Source organism: Vicugna pacos, chromosome 16 (assembly GCF_048564905.1).
Source record: "Vicugna pacos chromosome 16, VicPac4, whole genome shotgun sequence".
In the NCBI taxonomy this organism is placed as follows: domain Eukaryota; kingdom Metazoa; phylum Chordata; class Mammalia; order Artiodactyla; family Camelidae; genus Vicugna; species Vicugna pacos.
This window is the reverse complement of record NC_133002.1, coordinates 6,295,877-6,314,596: the sequence shown is the minus strand read 5'-3', so window position 1 is coordinate 6,314,596 and position 18,720 is coordinate 6,295,877. Positions and strand designations below refer to the sequence as shown.

Here is an 18,720-nt window from a genome sequence, read left to right as displayed (position 1 = left end):
ATATTTTAACCTTATAAAGAAACCCTTGACGCACTTTTCCTGACAAATACCGTAGTCCATTGACAAAGGGGCACACATTTTATTTTCCATCTGTAAGGTTGTATTTAGTATTTCTTTGATTATCAAAGATTCTTGTTGTAAGCAGTGTTATTTCCTGCACCTTAGAATGTTTCTAAAAGTTGGCTCACTAACAGTTCCTGCCAAGATGAGTTTGCACACATTTCCTAATAGCCCATTTAATTAACGTTGAGAGCTCATGGATGCTTTAGGGCAGATTGCAAAGCAGAATGTCCTCAGGAACTCTAGAGAAACAGACTGTAGATACCTTTATTTTTTTCTACCGAATAGGCTTTCAGTTCTCTCTTTTCAGTGGGCTTTTTTTTTTAAAAATTGAGTTATAGTCAGTTTACAATGTTGTGTCAATTTCTGATGTACAGCACAGTTTTTCAGTCATATTCAGTGGGCTTTATGTTTGAATAAACTAGGCTTCTCATCTTAAAGTTATTTTCATGCTCATGATTTCAGGTTTTATACTATGGTGTACTCTAGACTTAGAGTAAGAAAACTAACAACAATGTGATTTAAGTAGTTTTTGTTTTTAAGTGTGAAGGTGGGGGTGCAGGTGGCTCAGTTCACAGCTACTTTTGGGACCTGACAGGTAATCCCATTGCCTTTATCCTTCTAATTAAAATGATTCTAAGTACTTTGATTATTAAAAATATACGTAGGACAAAGGGGATTTGACTCCTGATTTTTAACTAACTGATGTGAATCATCCTGAAATTTCAGACGCGTGCCTGTGCTCTGCAAGTTTTATCTGCCATCTTGGAAGGCTCAAAGCAGTTTCTTTCTGTTGCTGAAGATACCAGTGACCATAGAAGGGCCTTTACGCCCTTTTCTGTGATGATCGCTTCCAGCATTAAAGAGCTGCACAGATGTCTTTTGTTAGCTTTGGTGGCTGAATCATCCTCGCAGACCCTCACTCAGATAATTAAGGTAAATGTCCAGGTTATTCAGTGAGTTCCAGAGGTGGTTATTCTGTTTGTTTTATATAATGTTTATATCACTCAAAAATAAATTGACTTAAGAATATAACTAAGTAGTAATTTTCTTAAAAATATCCCATTTGGAAGTCTGTTCCTACTTGTCTGATCTTGCCTACAACCTCTGTATGTCTAAATAAATGATTTACTAGAAATACTTATTTATCTTAAGGATTAAGTTGTACCAATGAGAATACAGGTGCTATCCCCCACCCCCTCCAGAAAAAAAAGACAAAAAAGAGAAGGACTGATTTGCAAATAAGTGTAAAGATTTTTGTTTTTAATGAATGCTCTAAAATTTTGTCTCCTATGCCTTGGCTTAATCAGGCCTATTGATGAGCTGTTGTTTGTGTTTTGCAGTGCCTTGCAAATTTAGTATCAAATTCACCTTATAACCGTCTGAAACTCAGCCTGCTGACCAAAGTCTGGAACCAGATAAAGCCTTATATCCGCCACAAAGGTTGGTGATAGTTTAAAACTGATTGCTTCTTTATAGCAATCAAATCTAGATTTTTAGTTAAAAAAATATTCAGAGCATTTTTAAAGCTCTAAGATAGTTCTGTTTATTCTCCTCAAGTTTTGTGGTATCCAACTATTGCTAGAACCCCACGTTTGATCCCTGAAGCCCCAGTGGGCACCGTTGGAAAGAAGTGAGCTGGAGAATTACCGGTAAAGTTTAATGTGTCTTCAGTACATTAGTGCAGTGACCAGAGTATTCCTTTAGAATTAGGACTGAGTGAGTGCTAGGGGTCCTACTCTACTGTATGGTAGTTCATTCCTTTAGGTGTAAGTAGAGGGTGGATGGGCAGTCAGGTAGACATCAACCTCTTTTTGGAAAGGAAAAGTGGAGTATGAAACCTAACTTCTTTAACGTTATCGCCTCTGAAGTTCATATAAAATTCTAGGACTTCAAATCTCCACTAACTACAGTCTTATTTCTTACTTTATGACTTACTCTCACATGTAATGTATACGTGCTTGCCTTTAGAACATTTGTTTTTGTTTTGTTTGCAAGCTTAGCTCAGACAACATTCTAATAAGTTGAATTTTTAGTCAGAATTACAGAACTTGAAGGAGGCATTGGTGTGTTTGTGACATCGTGGCGGAGGTAGGACCCAGCGTCAGTCCACGGGTCTACAGCCTACTCCCATTTCTGCCATCTCATAGCCATGACCTCAATTTTAACTTCCTATTACCAGAAAGACCTGTACCTACCTCATAAAATTTTTCTGAGGCTTAAATGAGATAATGATGTGTAAACTAAGTCCAACTCACTCCTTTCACCATTGTGTAAAAGGGTACCCAGAAAGATGAATCTTGCCTTAAGGTCTCTCATTACGTTAGTTGTGGAATGAAGATTAAAACAACCCACGTCTTCTGGCTCAGTCCCCTGCTCATTCCACTGCGCTGGCTTTTCTTCATTTGCAATCTGAGGGGAGTGGACCAAGTACTAAAAGTCCTTTCAAGTGTCTGCCTTTGTCCTCCAGCAACCTTTTATTATTAAAATGTTCAGACCCACAGAAAACTTGTACAGTGAGCACCTGTTACCTCTACGTAGACTTAACAATTGTAAACATTGTCATATTTGCTTTCTCTCTTTCTACATGTACGTATCAGTATATATGTATACATATATGTGTTTATGTGTATATTTTTGTGTGTATGTACATATTTATATAGACTCTTTTCCCTTGAGCCATTTAAAAGTAAACTGTAGACATATTTCACCGTAAATACCACAGCATGCATCTCCCAGAAATAAAGATAATCTCCTAAAAACACACACCATTCTCACACCTAAGAAAGTAACATTGATTCCATAATATCATCTAATATTTAGTCCATATTCAGAGTTCCTCATGTGTCCCCAAAAGTCTTTTAAAAAAAAAACAAAACCTCAGCTTATTGAAGGTTTATGCATTACATTTCATTTTTATGTATCTTTAGCCTTTTAAATTTTTCTTTCTTTTTTTTTAATTGAAATTAAAGTTAACATAAGACCCATAACCAAGAGTGTACTACCAATGTTTTCTTGTGGAAGTTTTATGGTTTCAGGTCTTACATTAAAGTCTTTAGTCCATTTTGAGTTTATCTTTGTATGTGATGTAAGAAAATGGTCCAGCTTCATTCTTTTGTATGTAGCTATCCACGTTTCCTAATATTGTTTACCGAAGAGGCTGTCTTTTCCCCATTACATATTTTTGCCTCCTTTGTTGTAGATAAATTGCCCATGTAAGAATGGGTTTATTTCTTAGCTTTCTATTCAGCTCCATTGATCTGTGTGTCTATTTTTGTGCCAGTACCACACTGTGATTACTACTGCTTTGCATTATAGTTTGAAACCAGGGAGCATGGTATCTCCAGCTTTGTTCTTTTTTCTCAAGATTGCTTTGGCTATTTGGAGTCTTTTGTGCTTCCATACAAATTCTAGGATTATTTGTTCTAGTTCTGCGAAAAATGCCATTGGTATTTTGACAGAGATTGCATTAAACCTGTGGATTGCTTTGGGTAGTATGGACATTTTAACAGTAGTGATTCTTTCAGCCCACAAACATGGTATATCTTTCCACATATTTGGAGTAGTTTGAGGATTGATATTAAGTCTTCTTTATATGTTTGGTAGAATTCACCTGTGAAGCCATCTAGTCCTGGACTTTTATTTCTGGGGAGTTTTTTGTTTGTTTGCTTGCTTTTACTGATTTGATTTCATTACTAATAATTGGTCTGTTCAGGTTTTCTATTTCTTCTAATTAAGTCTTGGAAGACCGTGTTTTTAGAAATTTATCCATCTTTTGTAGGTTGTCCAGTTTGTTGGCTTATAGCTTTATAGTAATCTCTTATGATCCTTTGTACTTCTGTGGTGTCAGTTCTAACTTCTCTTTCATTTCCAGTTTTATTGATTTGGGCATTCCCTTTTTCTTAATGAGTCTGCCTGAAGGTTTATCAATTTTGTTTATCTTTCCAGGGAACCAACTTTTAGTTTCATTTATCTTTTCTGTTGTTTTTAGTATGTGTTTCATTTATTTTCACTCTGATCTTTTTTCCCCTTCCTTCACTGTTTTGTTTTTTTTTTCTTTTTTTAGTTCCTTTAGTTGTAAGATCAGATTGTTGGAGATTTTCTTGTTTCCTGGGATAGGCCTGTATTGCTATGAACTTCCCTCTTAGAACAGCCTTTCCTCTGCCATACAGATTTTGGAACACTGTTTCCATTTTTATTTGTCTCCAGGTATTTTTTGATTTCCTCTTTGATTTTCATCAATGACCTATTAGTTGTTCAGTAGCATATTGTTTAAATTTCACTTGTTTGTGTTTTTTCCAGTTTTTCATCTTGTAGCTGATTTCTAGTCTCTTTGGATTGTGGTCTGAAAAGTTCTTTGATACAATTTTAATTTTCTTAAATTTATTGAGACTTGTTTTGTGTCCTAATATGTGGTCTATCCTGGAGAATGAATGTTCCATGTGCATTTGAAAAGACTGTGTCTTCTGCTGTTTTGGGGTGGATTCTAATGTGTCATTTAAGGCTAGTGTTTCTTTACTGATTTTCTGTCTGGATGATCTATCCATTGATAAAAGTGGGGTGTTAAAGTCCCTACTAATATTACTGTCAATGTCTCCCCTTGTGTCTGTTAATATTTGCTTTATGTACTTAGGTGCTCCTATGTGCACATATATTTACAAGTGCTATATGTTCTTGTTAGACTGATCTCTTTATTGTTATGTATGTAATGCACTTCTTTGTCTTACTAGTCTTTGATTTAAAGTCTACTTTGATATAAATATTGTTGGCCCTGCTTTCTTTTCATTTCCATTTGCATGGAATTTTTTTTCTCTATCACCTCATTTTTGGTCTACGTGTGTCTTTAGATCTGATTTGAGTTTCTTATAGGTAGCATATATACAGGTCTTATTTTTTTATGTAGTCAGCCACCTTATGTCTTTTGTTTGGAGCATTTAGTCCATTTACATTTAAAGTAATTATTGATAGGTATGTATTACTTATCATTTTGTTAATTTTTTCTAGTTATTTTTGTTGTTCTTCTCTGCTCCTGTCCTCTTGCTGTCTTCCCTTGTGATTAACGGCTTTCTTGAGTGTTATGTTTGTATTCCTTTCTCTTTATTTTTTGCGTTTATTATTGGTTTTTGGTTTGTGGTAACATGAGGTTCTTATATAACAACCTGTGTATTTAAAATCTGTTTTAAGTCACTTAAGTTCAAGCACTTTCCAAATGCACTACATTTTTATTCCCCCCTCTCCATGTTCTATGTTTTTGATGTCATCTTTAACATCTTTTTATCTTGTGCATCTCTTAACTAATTATTGTAGGTATATATGATTTTACTAGTGTTGTCTTTTAAACTTCATGTATATAAGTGGTTGATCCACTATCTTCACTATATGTTTGCCTTTACCAGTGAGACTTTTTTTTTCTTTCATGATTTTTATGTTTCTACTTATGGCCTTGTCTTTTCTGTTTAAAGAAGTCCCTTTAACATTTCCTGTAAGGTCAATTTAGTGGTGATGAATTCTTTAGCTTTTGCTTGTCTGAGAAATACTTTATTCTCCTTCAATTCTGAATGATAGCCTTGCCAGAGAAAATATTCTTGGTTGTAAGGGTTTTTTTTTTTTTTTTCCTTTTAGAACTTTGAATATCTTGTGCCATTTCCTTATGGCATGTGAAGTTTCTGCTGAAAAGTCAGCTGATAGTCTTATGTGGGCTCTTCTATGTGTAACTAGTTTTTCTCTTGCTGCTTTTAATATTCTTTCTTAACTTTTGACTCTATTTATAATGTATCTTGGTGCAGGTTGTTTTGGATTCAATCTTGTGGCCTCTCTGTGCTTCCTGGACTTGGATGTCTGTTTCCTTTGTCAGGTTAGGGAAGTTTTCAGCCATTATTTCTTCAAATAGATTTTCTGTCCTTTTCTCACTCCTCCTTCTGGGACCCCTATATTGTGAATGTTAGTACACTTGATGTTGTCACAAATGTCCCTTAAACTATCCTCATTTTTCCTGTTTTTCTTTTTGCTGTTCCAATTAGGTCATTTTCACTAGGCGGTCTTCCAGATTGCTGATATGTTTTTCTGTATTGTCTAATCTGCATTTGATTTCCTCTAGTATGTTTCTCATTTTTGTTATTTTATTCAGCTTTTTTATTGTTTGGTTGGTTGGTTTTTTGGTTGTTTTTTTTTTTTTGTCTCTTTGTTGAAGTTCTCATTGTGTTTCCTTTATTTGTCTTCTGATTTTAGCAAGCATTTTTTTGACTATTAGTTTAGACTCTTTATCTCCATTTTGTTTAGTAGTTTTTCTGAGGTTTTGTGCTGTTCTTTCATTTGAAACATACTTCTTTGTCTTCTCGTTTTGCCTAACCCTTACATTTGTTTCTATGTATTAGGTAGATATATCTCCTGTAGAAGGTGTCTGGGGCCCAGTTGTATGGTCCCCCTGGTCACCAGAGCCAGGTGCTCCAGGAGTGTCCCCTGTGTGGGTTGCACTTGCCCTTCTGTTCTGTCTGCGCTGCCCTTCTACAGGCCTGCTAGTGTGTGGAGCTGGCCCCCGGTGCAGCTGGCTGTAAGAGGGTATGCTCTGGAAGAGCACTGGCTGGCTGGTTTCTGCAGGTGAAAACCGGGTGGGCTGAGTGGTGCCAGTCCATTAGATGGGGAGAGTCAGAGATGGCACCTGGAGGTACCTGGCCAGCTAGGTAGAGAGGGAGCCAAAGGAAAAAAAATTTTTAGGGGCACTCACCAGCCCGTCAGTGCCCAAAGTTCCCTTCAGGCACATGCCTTAAAATTAGTCAGTGACTCTCCACATACGATCAGGCACTTTTCAAGCTGCGGCTTGTGCACTGATACCTGGAGTGAGTGAGTTTTGTGCGCAGCCTTTCAGAGTGGATCCCCGATTCCCTGCAGCCTTCCAGCTCTGTCAGACATCAGCCCTGCTGGTTTTCAAAGCTAGGTGTTAGGAAGGCTTGTCTTCCTGGTGCAGGTCCCCCCTGGCCTGGGGACCCCAGTGTGGGTTCCGAGCCCTTGCTCCTCAGGGAGGACCTCTGAGGCTGTGACATCGCTCCTGCCAGTGCTTCGCAGCCCTGGACGTGTAGGCCAGACTGTGTCTCCGCCCTCCTGCTTGTCTCAGCATGGCTTTTGTTTATCCTTAGTTGCAGAAAATCTTCTCTGCTAGTCTTCAAGTCATTCTCAGAGAGAGTTGCTCTATATATAGTCTTAATTTTTGTGTCTGTGGGGCCTCACCTATGAGGCCAGCATCTTCCTACTGTGCCATCTTGTCCTGCCTTCTCACTTTAGCCTTTTTGACTCTAGAGCAGTCTGCCACCGTTTTTTTTTTTCCTTTCATCCTATTGATTTTGGAAGGGTCTAAGTCAGTTGTCTCATAGTATGTCTCACATTCTCAATTTGTTGGATTTTTCTTTATAGGGTTATTTAGCTTACACTTACTGGAAGTTAGGGCTAGAGGTTTAATTTGATTCAGGTGAAACAAGGATGCCATAATTCTTAATGGCCTGCAGGGATAATCATGATCCTTATGGTAACTGTTCCCATATGGTAACCTATGGTGATAGGTTCTTACTGTCTCCTTTGACAGATGTTAATGTTCGTGTGTCAAGTCTCACCCTCTTGGGAGCCATAGTGTCCACTCACGCGCCTTTACCTGAAGTCCAGCTGCTTTTACAACAGCCCTGTTCCTCCGGACTCAGCAATAGCAATTCAGCAACTCCTCGCCTCAGTCCTCTTGACTGGTGGAAGAAAGCCCCTTCTGGACCCTTTCTGGAAGAAGCGTCGGTTAGCTCACCTAAGACATCTTCAGAACCCTGCTGGCTCATTCGACTTTGCATTTCCATTGTTGTTCTGCCCAAGGAGGATTCCTGCTCAGGTAGTGATGCTGGCTCCACAGGAGGAAGCACCTATGAACCATTCCCCATGCGCCTGGAGGCCTTACAGGTAGGAGGTTTCATTTCCTCATCTCTGAAATGGAAGTAATCATTCTTCATGGGGTGATTACCTCATGAGGAGCGAGTCTGTGAAAGTAATATAAAACCAAGCCAAGTGTTTACATTGGTTTTAGTGGGAGTTGTAGTTTAGGTGTGAGTGAGGTAGGTGGAGGGGCTTGGTTGTGAAATGTCGGATTCATCCTTTTTTGTTGCAAGCCATTTTAGTCACTGTGGGCATTATATGGCAGGTGGCTATAATAGATTACATAACGATTCTGAAAGAAATGGTAGAGTTAATCCTTGATTTCTGCATCTGAAAGTAAATAAATAATTTTCTATAAACTTCTCTTTGGTCTTATAACAACAAAATCTTTGCTCCTTTAAGAGGAGAAAATCACTGTAGTAACGTATTTGTTTTCTCTGTAGCCAAATATGAGCTAAGACACAGGTTTGGTTCTGGGGTCTGCTGGTCTTCTGCTAATTATCTGGCTAGTATTAAACATGTTCTTTACCCTCTTTAACATTTAACTTTTTCAGTCTTAGATTTTTTAGCTGACATACTCAGTTAATACCTACCTCAAAAAATTTTTCCCAAACTTAAGTGATAATTTTAATGAAACACATTTTGTAAATTACAAAGCACTTAAAGGTGTAACTCAGTGATAGAGTGCATGCTTAGCGTGCATGAGGTCCTGGGTTCGATCCCTAGTTCTTCCATTAAAATAAACAAACAAACCTAATTACCTCTCTCCAAACAACAAACAAAAAAAAGTGCAAAAAATGTTAAAAAAAAAAAACTTTAAAAAAAAAAGTAAAGCAAATAAAGTCATATGACATACTTAATTGATTTTCATCATAAAATAAAGATTATGGTTTTCTTCATTTCATTCAGCATCAGATTTCAGCCTCTTGTTGAATGTGAGTGATTTCTGAAATACTGAAATGCATTTCTGGATATTGCTATCCTGAGGATTAATCCCCTGTTTTCTTTGCAGGTGTTGGCTCATCTGGCAAGGGGCTACTTTTCAATGACTCAAGTCTACTTGATGGAGCTTGGAGAGGTGATTTGCAAGTGCATGGGGGAGGCAGATCCATCTGTCCAGCTTCATGGAGCCAAGGTCATTTTCATTAAAAGCCATATGCTTTATTCTCCTCTTCGTTTATGTTCTTCCCTCTGCTGCATGTCTATCAATTCCAAGTTTCTTCAAGAGATTTCAGGTAGGGAAGTGATAACATTCCTCTGTTTTCAGCTCTACTTATGAACTCAAAGAATTGATTTGGTAATAAATGAGCAATATGTAGCTGGTGATTTTGCTTCTGGAAGGAATGCCTCTGAGATAGGAGTTACTGACAAAAGAAAGCAAACTAATTGGAAATTATTTTTCCCCTTGATTTGAAGTGATCTCCAAACTGACGTGGTTTTTTACCTCCATAGTTCTAATACTTATTTATGGTAATCTATTTCTTTTACCTTGGCAGCTTTTGGAAGAACTGGGTACAGGCTTAATACAGCAGTATAAACCGGATTCCACCACAGCACCTGATCAGAGAGTGCCAGTCAGCTTGGTAAGTCTCAGTTCATGGTTTTCTTTGTTCTTAGTGCTTCAGTCAGTTTTAGTTTGAGGCTCAGTGATAAAGTGGAGTAGAGAGTATGGTTTCTTCCAGTGTCCAAAACTATGGTTTATAATCTAGGATGGATAGGTTTTATGTACATTTCAGTTTACTTGCAATTCAATGTGTGGTAGGATTATGCGTAACACACAACCAGTGATGGAAAAACTAGGTTTTTTTTGTTTTGTTTTGTTTTATTTTGTTTTTGCACAAAACCTAGTTTGGTTTCTCAGTATGCCCAAGAGGCAGACTGGAGTGGTGGGAAGAGAAAAGTGTTTGGAATCAGAAGGCATGGGACTAAACACTTAATATGTAATTGTGAGCGTAGTTTCCTTGTAAAGAGGAATGAAAATCCGTAACTCACAGGACTATTGGAAGATTGAATGAGATGTGAAGATGCTGGTAAATAGTAGATGCTCAGTGAATCTTACTCCCCTTTAACTCCCTCACTGCTGGGCCCCTCCCCCATTATTCCCATCCAGTTCTGTGGTCTTAGGTTGTTTTTGATGCCCCTACACTGTGTCAGTCAGTCTTTGGAGGAGGAGCATGTGAATCCACCAAAAAAGGCTTCTACTTAGTGCCAGAAGCAAAATCAACTCAACGTTAGTGCTGTTTTCTCCCTCTGCCCTCCCCATCCTTTCTATTCTTTTTCCCTTCACAATTTCTGTCATCTTTGCAATCAATTAAGATTCTCTAGCCCTAGTCCCTTCCTTTGACTGCCACTGAAGCTGAAATGTCACCATTTGGAGGGGGCTGAGTTGAGCTTTGCTATCAGACAGACCTGGGTTCAATCCAAACTTCTCTGCTTGCCCCAAGTGACTTTGAACAAAACTCATAACTGTTCACACTTAGGTGTTATTTCATATATAAAAAAGGGATATACTTTCTGTATGACTTTACTATTGTTGAGCGATAGATTATCCTAAATACTTAGCAGCTTAGAACCATATCCTGCATTTAACCTCTCATACAGTTTCTGTGGCTAGAAATTGAGACCGAGAATTGAGGCTCAAGTCTCATGAGGCTGCAGTCAGGATGCTGGCTGGGGCTGCAGTCAGCTGAACTTGTTGGGGGTTAGAGGATCTTCTTCCAAGACAGCTCACTCACGTACCTTGCAAGTTAGTGCTGGCTGCCGGCAGCCGGCCTCGCTTAGCGCCTCCCCACGAGGCCCTCCCTGGAGGGCTGCTTGAGTGTTCTCGTGACATGGCAGCTGGCCTCCCCCACAGCAAATGAATCAAGAACTGGGGGTGCAAGACAGAGCTGCAGGAGTTTTATAACCCAGCTTCAGAAGTTCCACACTGTCGTTCCCACCACAGCGTGTTAGTTACACAGGTCAGCCCTAGTCAGTGGGAAGGTGGCCTCCAAAACATTAGGGGGTGAGAATCATTGTGGGCCATTGGGAGGCTGGCAGCCACACACGACCGCATTCTTCTGGTTTGGGGCTGGGAGGGCCCAGGCTGGGTGTCCGGGAGTTCAGGTTGTGGGGGCGAATGAACTGGTGTGTGGAACACTCAACAAAACTCAGGGCTAAATCCGTGGGGCAGGAAATGGAGACACCAAAACCACAGAGGGATTTGTACGTGAACTTGAACTGCCAGGGTTTTTTACAAAGCTTGTGAAGGAAACCGTTAAAGGTACTCTGCGGACGCCTGCCTTGAGGGGCTGTGGAGGGAGATAGTTCTTCGGAGTGCTTAAAGCAGCGCCTACTGCTCAGTTAAGAATCTCCGCTGCACCAGGCACCATGCTAGGGGCTTTACACACAGTCTTACATTTTATTATCACACACACTTTGCCCTGTTTTCCCGAAGAGAAACCATGGCCCACAGAAACTGGATGAGGCTGCAGAGGTTGGAAGTTCTCTGAAAAACACTCACTGCTGCCGCCGCCACTGTTGTATCCTCGTCCTTATCCTCATCTCCGTCCCCATTGTTACCATCACTCTTGCTGCAACTGTAGTGGACGGTATGTAGTTTCCCAGTGAATGAAATGGAAGGATTCAGTTAGTTGTTTTCTAAAGCTCTTTTCATGGCTGTGGAAGAAGAACCAGTAAAAGCGTTCACAGTAAGCTGCTGCTTCCAGGAGAAACCTTTCATGACTGTGGTCACTTGTGGCAGTCTTAGTGTCCAGCTGGTTCACTGTTGTCTCCTGGGCTGCAGTGGTAACCTTGCCCCTGTTCCAGGTGGTGATGTTCTGGACTATGATGCTCAACGGCCCTTTACCCAGAGCCCTGCAGAATGCAGAGCACCCGACTCTGCAGGCAAGCGCCTGTGATGCCCTGTCTTCCATCTTGCCGGAAGCCTTCAGCAATCTGCCGGTAACCTGAGGGTGTTTTCTCGTCTTTAATTGGTGACCCTGAGCATCAGAGCTTGAGTTTGATTTTAATTGTTTCACTTTGAACCAGTATTGAACATCATCAAAGAAAAGGTGCTTGTTCTCCTTGAGCGTGGGGTGAGGCAGTGGGGAACAGCACTAAAACCTACATGTCTCAGGAGAGTTTTCCCTCCCTGTGCTTAGAAGGCAGGCGGTAGGAGCAAGCGTAGCAGAGGCTGTAAAGTCAGATTTCAGAAAGATTTCACATCTCAAAGTTAGAAAGACCTGGTTTAAATTCTAGTTGTTCTACTTTCTAGCTCTGGTTATCTTTACTTCTCTAAAAATTAATTTTGTCACCTATAAACTGGAAATGATGTGAACAGTAACATGAGGCATGTGGAAATACTTAACTTGGTGCCCAACACACGCAGTATTCAAACTGCTGCTTTTCTTAAGTCCTTAATGGCATTTGCATCTGTTCTTATTTCTATAAATTAGCTTTTATAAAGAAGGCAGCTTGAATAAAGTAGAATAAATTGACCCAATTCACCTAATGGTAAAGGGTCGACATAACCATGGTGCTGCATGTGCCCTGAGGCTAGTGGGTACTCAATTGACAACTGGATCTGAGTTGAACCTCTGTTCTCTGCCAAGTTAGCCTCAAGATCTCAGTTGTATTCAACTCCTGAATGTGGACTCAGAGACAGACGTGTCACGGTCACTCGCTGAAGGCATTGGCTCAGTTATTTCATTTGCGCTTTTTCCTGACCACCCTTTCCCCTTGCAGGGCGACAGGCAGATCCTGTGCATCACGATGCTGCTGGGGCTGAACGACAGCGCGAACCGTTTAGTGAAAGCAGCGACCTCGCGGGCCCTTGGAGTCTACGTGCTTTTCCCGTGTCTCCGACAGGTCAGAGCAGGCGCATGCAGCTCGACTGAGCCTCTTTGTGGTCCATTTTGTTATTCTTTTTGGTTGATATAGAGCTCCTGCGTTGGGCAGTAAAGGAAGATAAATTGCTTTGTAATCTGGTTTCCTGAGTTGCTGATAAATACGGGAATGCCTACAGTTCACTTATTTTTCATTTTGCACACTGCCCAGGACCCTAGGCCAATAAATGTTCAAATTAATGGATAACTGAAAAAAATGAAATGGGATGTAACCATACGATAGTAATAATTTAGAAAACTGATGGGGTTTTTACTAAGAAGGAAATAAATTTCTCCTTTACTCTTATTTGTTACTTTTATCTCACTGAGAAGTGTGTGAGTGAACAGGATGTGTTTCGGAAATGTGTTTCATTGTCAGCATCTCTTCCTGGGGTGGAAATAAGCCAAGCACAGACTTCACAAGAGCAAAATCTGTAGGCTCCTCGGGTGTGCATGGCACATACCAGAATCACTGGAGATTCCCCTGGGGCTTTGATGGGTGTCCAAAGTGTAATATATAAGAAGAACAGTAAATTGACTGAGTAAATGAATTTTGATTTCCAGATAGAAATTTGTGGTAAAGACTTATTAGCTTTATCTGAAAATAAATTTGAGAATTTTCAAGATAGCATTGTGAACTCCTGAAGCAACTATAGTGTTTTGTTTTGTTTCTCTTGCAGGATGTCATATTTGTTGCAGACACAGCAAATGCAATATTGATGTCACTTCAAGACAAATCTCTTAATGTCCGGGCAAAAGCATCCTGGTCCCTAGGCAACCTGACAGACACTCTGATTGTCAACATGTAGGTGATTCAGCTCAGTTCCCCTGGGTGACCTCCGAGGCTAAGGTCCAAGCGCGTATCTTTGATCCCTACCATAAAAGAATTAGCAGTAATTCCCCTATATTGTGTAATCAGTCTTCCTGCTTCGTTTTGTTTTATATTCCTTCAAGTAATAAGATTAGTAAGCTAGTTTTAATACATAGATACAAAAAATATTGTATACTAATGTAAATAATATATCTACATAATAGAAAATGTGAAAAATATAAAGGTAAAAAACCCAAACCTTAGTAATGGGTATCCTACATTTTAAATATTGTATTTGTATTTTTTTTAAGTAATATAGGCACAGGTTAAAAAAATTCAAACAGTATAAAGGGGTATGCAGTGTAAAGCCTTTCTCCTACCTTAATCCCATAGTTTCCCTCCCCAGAGGCAACTGCTCTTACTCATACACTAGTATCTTGTTTTTTGTCACTTAACTCGAGCATATAACATAAGCATTCTCCTGACTTCTGCTGACTCTTTATAAATTGTTATTTATTATTACCGTCATCACTGTGGTGGTTATTTAACCATTCCCCTGTAATTGAACATTGTGTTGTTTTAGGCTCTTATATACGTTGAACATTTGGTACATAAATCTCAATTATGAGATACTCTTTTTGGTTAACATCCCTGGATGTGGACCTCCTGGGTCAAAATGTATAAACTCTTAAATTCTTGGTAAAATCTAAACAGACTTACGGAGCTGTTTTCCTAAAGTTTTTATAGTTACACTGAGTGAATATATTTGTGTATGTATATATTTAATTGGGTTTTACCTTTTAATATGTTTTGTCTGCTTTGGGTGGAATAGGGAAACACCAGACCCAAGTTTCCAGGAAGAGTTCTCTGGCCTCCTGCTCTTGAAGATGTTGAGATCAGCTATAGAGGCATCCAAGGATAAAGACAAGGTAGACTGACAGCAAATGCTAGTATTTCTCAGATATTATAGTATTATAGTTTCATCCCACCAAGTTCATCCCTGTTCAAAGGAGACTGAGTGTGTACTCAGGGGTATAGTGTACACTCCACACTTGTACCATTCCTTTTCCCATCTTGAGAAAAGTTTCAGTGCCATTTGTAAGACTACTCCATGATGTGTCCACTTAGCTGGTTTTTTCCCAAAAATCTTTAAGTAGAATTGACAAGTCAGAAGATGAGTAGCTTGGCTTTGAATATTCCCTGTTACACTGTTAAGTTTAAAAAGGGTAGAGCTGGGCTTCGGGGTGAGGCAAACATGGTGCAAATCCTGGCTTGCCCTTCAGTAGCTGAGTGACCTTTGGTGCGTTATTTAACTTCTCTGAAGATAAGTTTCCTCATCTGTAACATGGAAGTTGTTACATACACCTCACTGGACTCCAAGGTGCCTTTTGTTATATCACCTAGCACAGAACCTAGCGCATACCAAGTGCTTGATGTAGGTAGGTGGTTCTGAAGACCTGGAAAGCCGTACCTCAGACTAATTCAATCAGCATTTCTGGGGTTAGGGCCTGAGAATTGGTGGTATGATGATTCTGGTATGCTGCTAGGGTTGAGACTAGTCTAGCAGGAAAGTATTGATAGGCTGAAATTAATGAAACCAACCTTCTCCAATTCTTACTGTGAACCAGTACTGTCCTATTGCCCCTGGGCCTTACACACCTTCTTTGCAAAACAAGAAGACTGACCTCTCTGAAGTCTAATCTAACATTTGAAAAATCAGGGCAAGGAGCTTTATAGAACTTCACCTCTCTGATGGCTCAGAATGTGAACCGCACAAGACCTTGCTGAGTTCTAAGAACTTGCACCTTTATGGGCTGCATTTTACATTAGCTCTCTTGCTTTAAGATGTCTTGGGCCTCCTGGATTTGTTTAAGCAGAAACTACACTTTCTGACACATCTCTTTGGCAAATCAGATTTCTAATGCTTTTACATTTTATTCTAGGTAAAAAGCAATGCAGTCCGGGCCCTTGGAAATTTGCTTCATTTTCTACAACCATCTCACATAGAAAAACCCAGATTTGCTGAAATCATTGAGGAGGCTATCCAGTCCCTAATTTCTACTGTTCTAATTGAGGCTGCTATGAAAGTCCGATGGAATGCTTGTTATGCAATGGGAAATGTATTTAAAAATCCTGCTCTTCCCTTAGGTAAGAAGGGAGGGCCCGTCTCTCTGGTGGAGGGTCTCTTTGGACAGTACACACCAGGCTACGTTGTTACTGAAGATGTTCACAATATTATTTATCACAGTATTTTAAAAAATGGAAACATACTGAACACCTCAGTTTAGAGGAATGGTGAGATAAATCATGGTATATTATATTCAAAGGGATACATTGTGGCCATTTAAAATTATGTTTACAAGAAGTTTTTGATAATCTGAGAAAATACTTCTGATGTTAAGCAAATTAAAACAGGATATGAAAAAATTGTTCCTACAGTACGATCTCCATAAATGTATAGAAAGAAAACTGAAAGGAAATTAGCCTAATTATTAACAGTGGTCTCCTGTAGATTGGATGATGGGTAGGATTTTTTTCTGCTTTTCATTTTCTGAATTTTCTACAATGAGTATATATTGTTTTAACAATCAGGGAAAAGTGAAGGGGAAAACTGGCATGGGAGAAAGAGGGTATAAATTGGAAATCTCATGTGAGCGCTCGGTGCTGAAGTGGAGTGCTGCAGCTAAGGAGGGGTCTGCCTGAGTGATGACACGCCGTGCAGCTTGACAGGTCATCAGTGGCTGATAGCTGCTTAGCTGTTGGAATCACCAGCCTCCAGATCCCATCCAGCTTAATTGCCAGCATTTGCCTATACATTTGTCCCTGTGACAAGATTTGAAACATAAGGGTGTGTTCCTGGAGAGGTGAAACCATGCTGGACCAGCAGAGCAAGCATCAAGTTAGGGAAAGCTGGCTGTTTCCGCTCTGTTGCCAAGAGCGCCCAGGCGGACCAGTCAGGCTGGAATCAGTAGAGATAGAGTGACCTTTGTGGTTGGAGCTCATTGAACTGAGTGCTGCCTGTTGTCCAAGGCAGCAGAGAAGTTGGGAAGGGCTAAGAGAGCTCGGGAAGCTGCATTCTACTCTGATGCCCATCCTGAGGAATAAGAACTCCCAAAATTGAGTGGGAAATGGTAGCTCTGATGAGGAATAAATAAAGCCGGCTAATTTCCTGGGTCCAATAAGAAGGGAGAGAAGATAGAAATCTAGGCATCATCTTCTCAAAATTAGAAAATTGAGCCTTCAGTTTATTTGAGTGCCCTGTTCCCCAGTCACTGCCTCAACAGTATTTTCTTTTTCTTTGCAATAACAAGCGTGACTTGCCTTGTCCGGAGCAGGGTCTAGATGCTAATCTGGGTGATGAACTATTGTTTTTGCCGGCATGATCAGGGCTGAGCGTACAATTGTGCCCTTGCACGCTGCTTGGAAGCACCTAACTGAGAGGACCGGTGGGGCTGCAGTTCAGCCCATGCTCCTCCCACCAAGCCTTACACCCTCAGACCAGCATCTTCCCAGAGAGAAAGCCTCTTTCCAAGTCACCAAAGTCCCTGAGCACGTGGCAGCTCATTTAGGCAAAGAGGGAGCTCTGGGAGTCAGTACTTGGCCACTTACCTAGGATCTCGCAGTCAGTCACTCACCATACTGATCTTACAGGATGATTGTGACAATTAGAGAAAACGTAATAGATGACTAACTTGAACGCTAGTGTGGGTGCTTCCTTCTGCCCCCTTCCTCTTGCCCCACTTATTTTTAAACGTTCATTTGTTTTAATGACTGTGGATCCTTTCTAGGACTGGCCCCATGGACCTCCCAGGCCTACAGCGCCCTGACTTCGGTTGTAACGTCATGCAAGAACTTCAAAGTGCGCATCAGATCTGCTGCTGCCCTTTCCATCCCAAGCGAGCGAGAGCGCTATGGGTCCACTGACCAGTACGCTTGCATCTGGAACGCACTGGTCACTGCCTTACAGAGGAGCGAAGACACCACAGACTTCTTGGAATTCAAGTACTGTGCCAGCCTGCGGACCCAAATCTGCCAGGCGCTGATTCACCTCTTGAGCTTGGCCAGTGCCTCAGACCTGTCCTGCATCAAAGAATCCCTTGAATTGAATGGGGACATGGTCCAGTCCTATATCCTGCAGTTTTTAAAATCAGGAACAGAGAGAGATGACAGTGGAGCACCCCACAGCCCGCAGGAAAGAGACCAGACGGTCAGAACAGCCCTGGAGCACATAAGCAGCGTCCAGGCACTAGCTGGGGACACAGCCAGAAGGGCCATCATGGACTTCTTAGAAGATATTCTGACCGTTTATTTTGACTCGTCTGGATGACAAGTAGCCCTCCTAGGATTAACAAGTCGGTGAATATTCTACCACACTTTCCAGGTGTCAGATGATAACAGGAAGAGCTGAGCTGAGCGTAAGATATGTGGGATTTAAGCTGAGGGGCAGAAACAGTTCATCCACTGTTTATTTAAAATGAGTTAGCAGCTATTTGCATTTTTCTCCAAGGGCTCAGCCACTTGAGAGGGTGGGAGCCAAGGACTTGGGTTGTCGTGTGGGCCGAGCACACTGAGGGGTTGTGAAGGGTGTTTAGTCTCAGAGGAGTTTGAAAAACAAAAGGCAGAAGCATTTAGGAATTAGAGTGTTGCGTACTGTGTCTCTGGGAATTGCTTTTCTTTTCTAATAAACTAATGTAAAGCAGTGTGCCCATAATCTGCTGTTTGTATCAAGCTGCATTTGCAGAAAGCCACGAGCGGAGCTGGTGTTCGGCCGGTCTGCACTGGTGCGGCTGCATCGGGTGCTGAAATACTGAACCGCTTCCTTGCAGGTTGATAAATTGCTGCACTGGGCTCCCCAGGTGGCAACCCTGGAAGCCCCCTCCACGCCTTCCCGCAGCCCTGTAAGCAAGAGTGAACGGGCAGGCAGGGGCCGCTGGCCCGGCCCGTGTCCATTTCCCCCTGGCCACAACAGCAGCTTCCATCTGCATTTCCTAGTGCCCTTCAGAGTGTGGTGCCATATGCTGCATCTGTGGTGGTTTTGCCACCTTTGAAGTTGTGCCTTGAAAAAGGATTATCTATCTG

At 40.9% G+C, this 18,720-nt stretch overlaps 1 protein-coding gene across 2 annotated transcripts in view; it reads left to right on the top strand.

Annotated features, from left to right (window-relative positions):
* Positions 1-18,352, top strand: part of HEATR6 (HEAT repeat containing 6) — a 34,561-nt gene extending 16,209 nt beyond the window's left edge. For both annotated transcript variants that reach the window (XM_006213332.4, XM_072940310.1), the window contains 11 exons: positions 790-996; positions 1,404-1,503; positions 7,637-7,992; positions 8,978-9,100; positions 9,462-9,548; positions 11,773-11,907; positions 12,691-12,813; positions 13,511-13,635; positions 14,474-14,570; positions 15,585-15,789; positions 17,430-18,352. In XM_006213332.4, the coding sequence (XP_006213394.2) occupies positions 790-996; positions 1,404-1,503; positions 7,637-7,992; positions 8,978-9,100; positions 9,462-9,548; positions 11,773-11,907; positions 12,691-12,813; positions 13,511-13,635; positions 14,474-14,570; positions 15,585-15,789; positions 17,430-17,968 (2,097 nt within the window). In that variant the 3' untranslated portion in view covers positions 17,969-18,352. The remainder of the gene's footprint in view (positions 1-789; positions 997-1,403; positions 1,504-7,636; positions 7,993-8,977; positions 9,101-9,461; positions 9,549-11,772; positions 11,908-12,690; positions 12,814-13,510; positions 13,636-14,473; positions 14,571-15,584; positions 15,790-17,429) is intronic.
* The last annotated feature ends 368 nt before the right edge of the window (positions 18,353-18,720 follow it).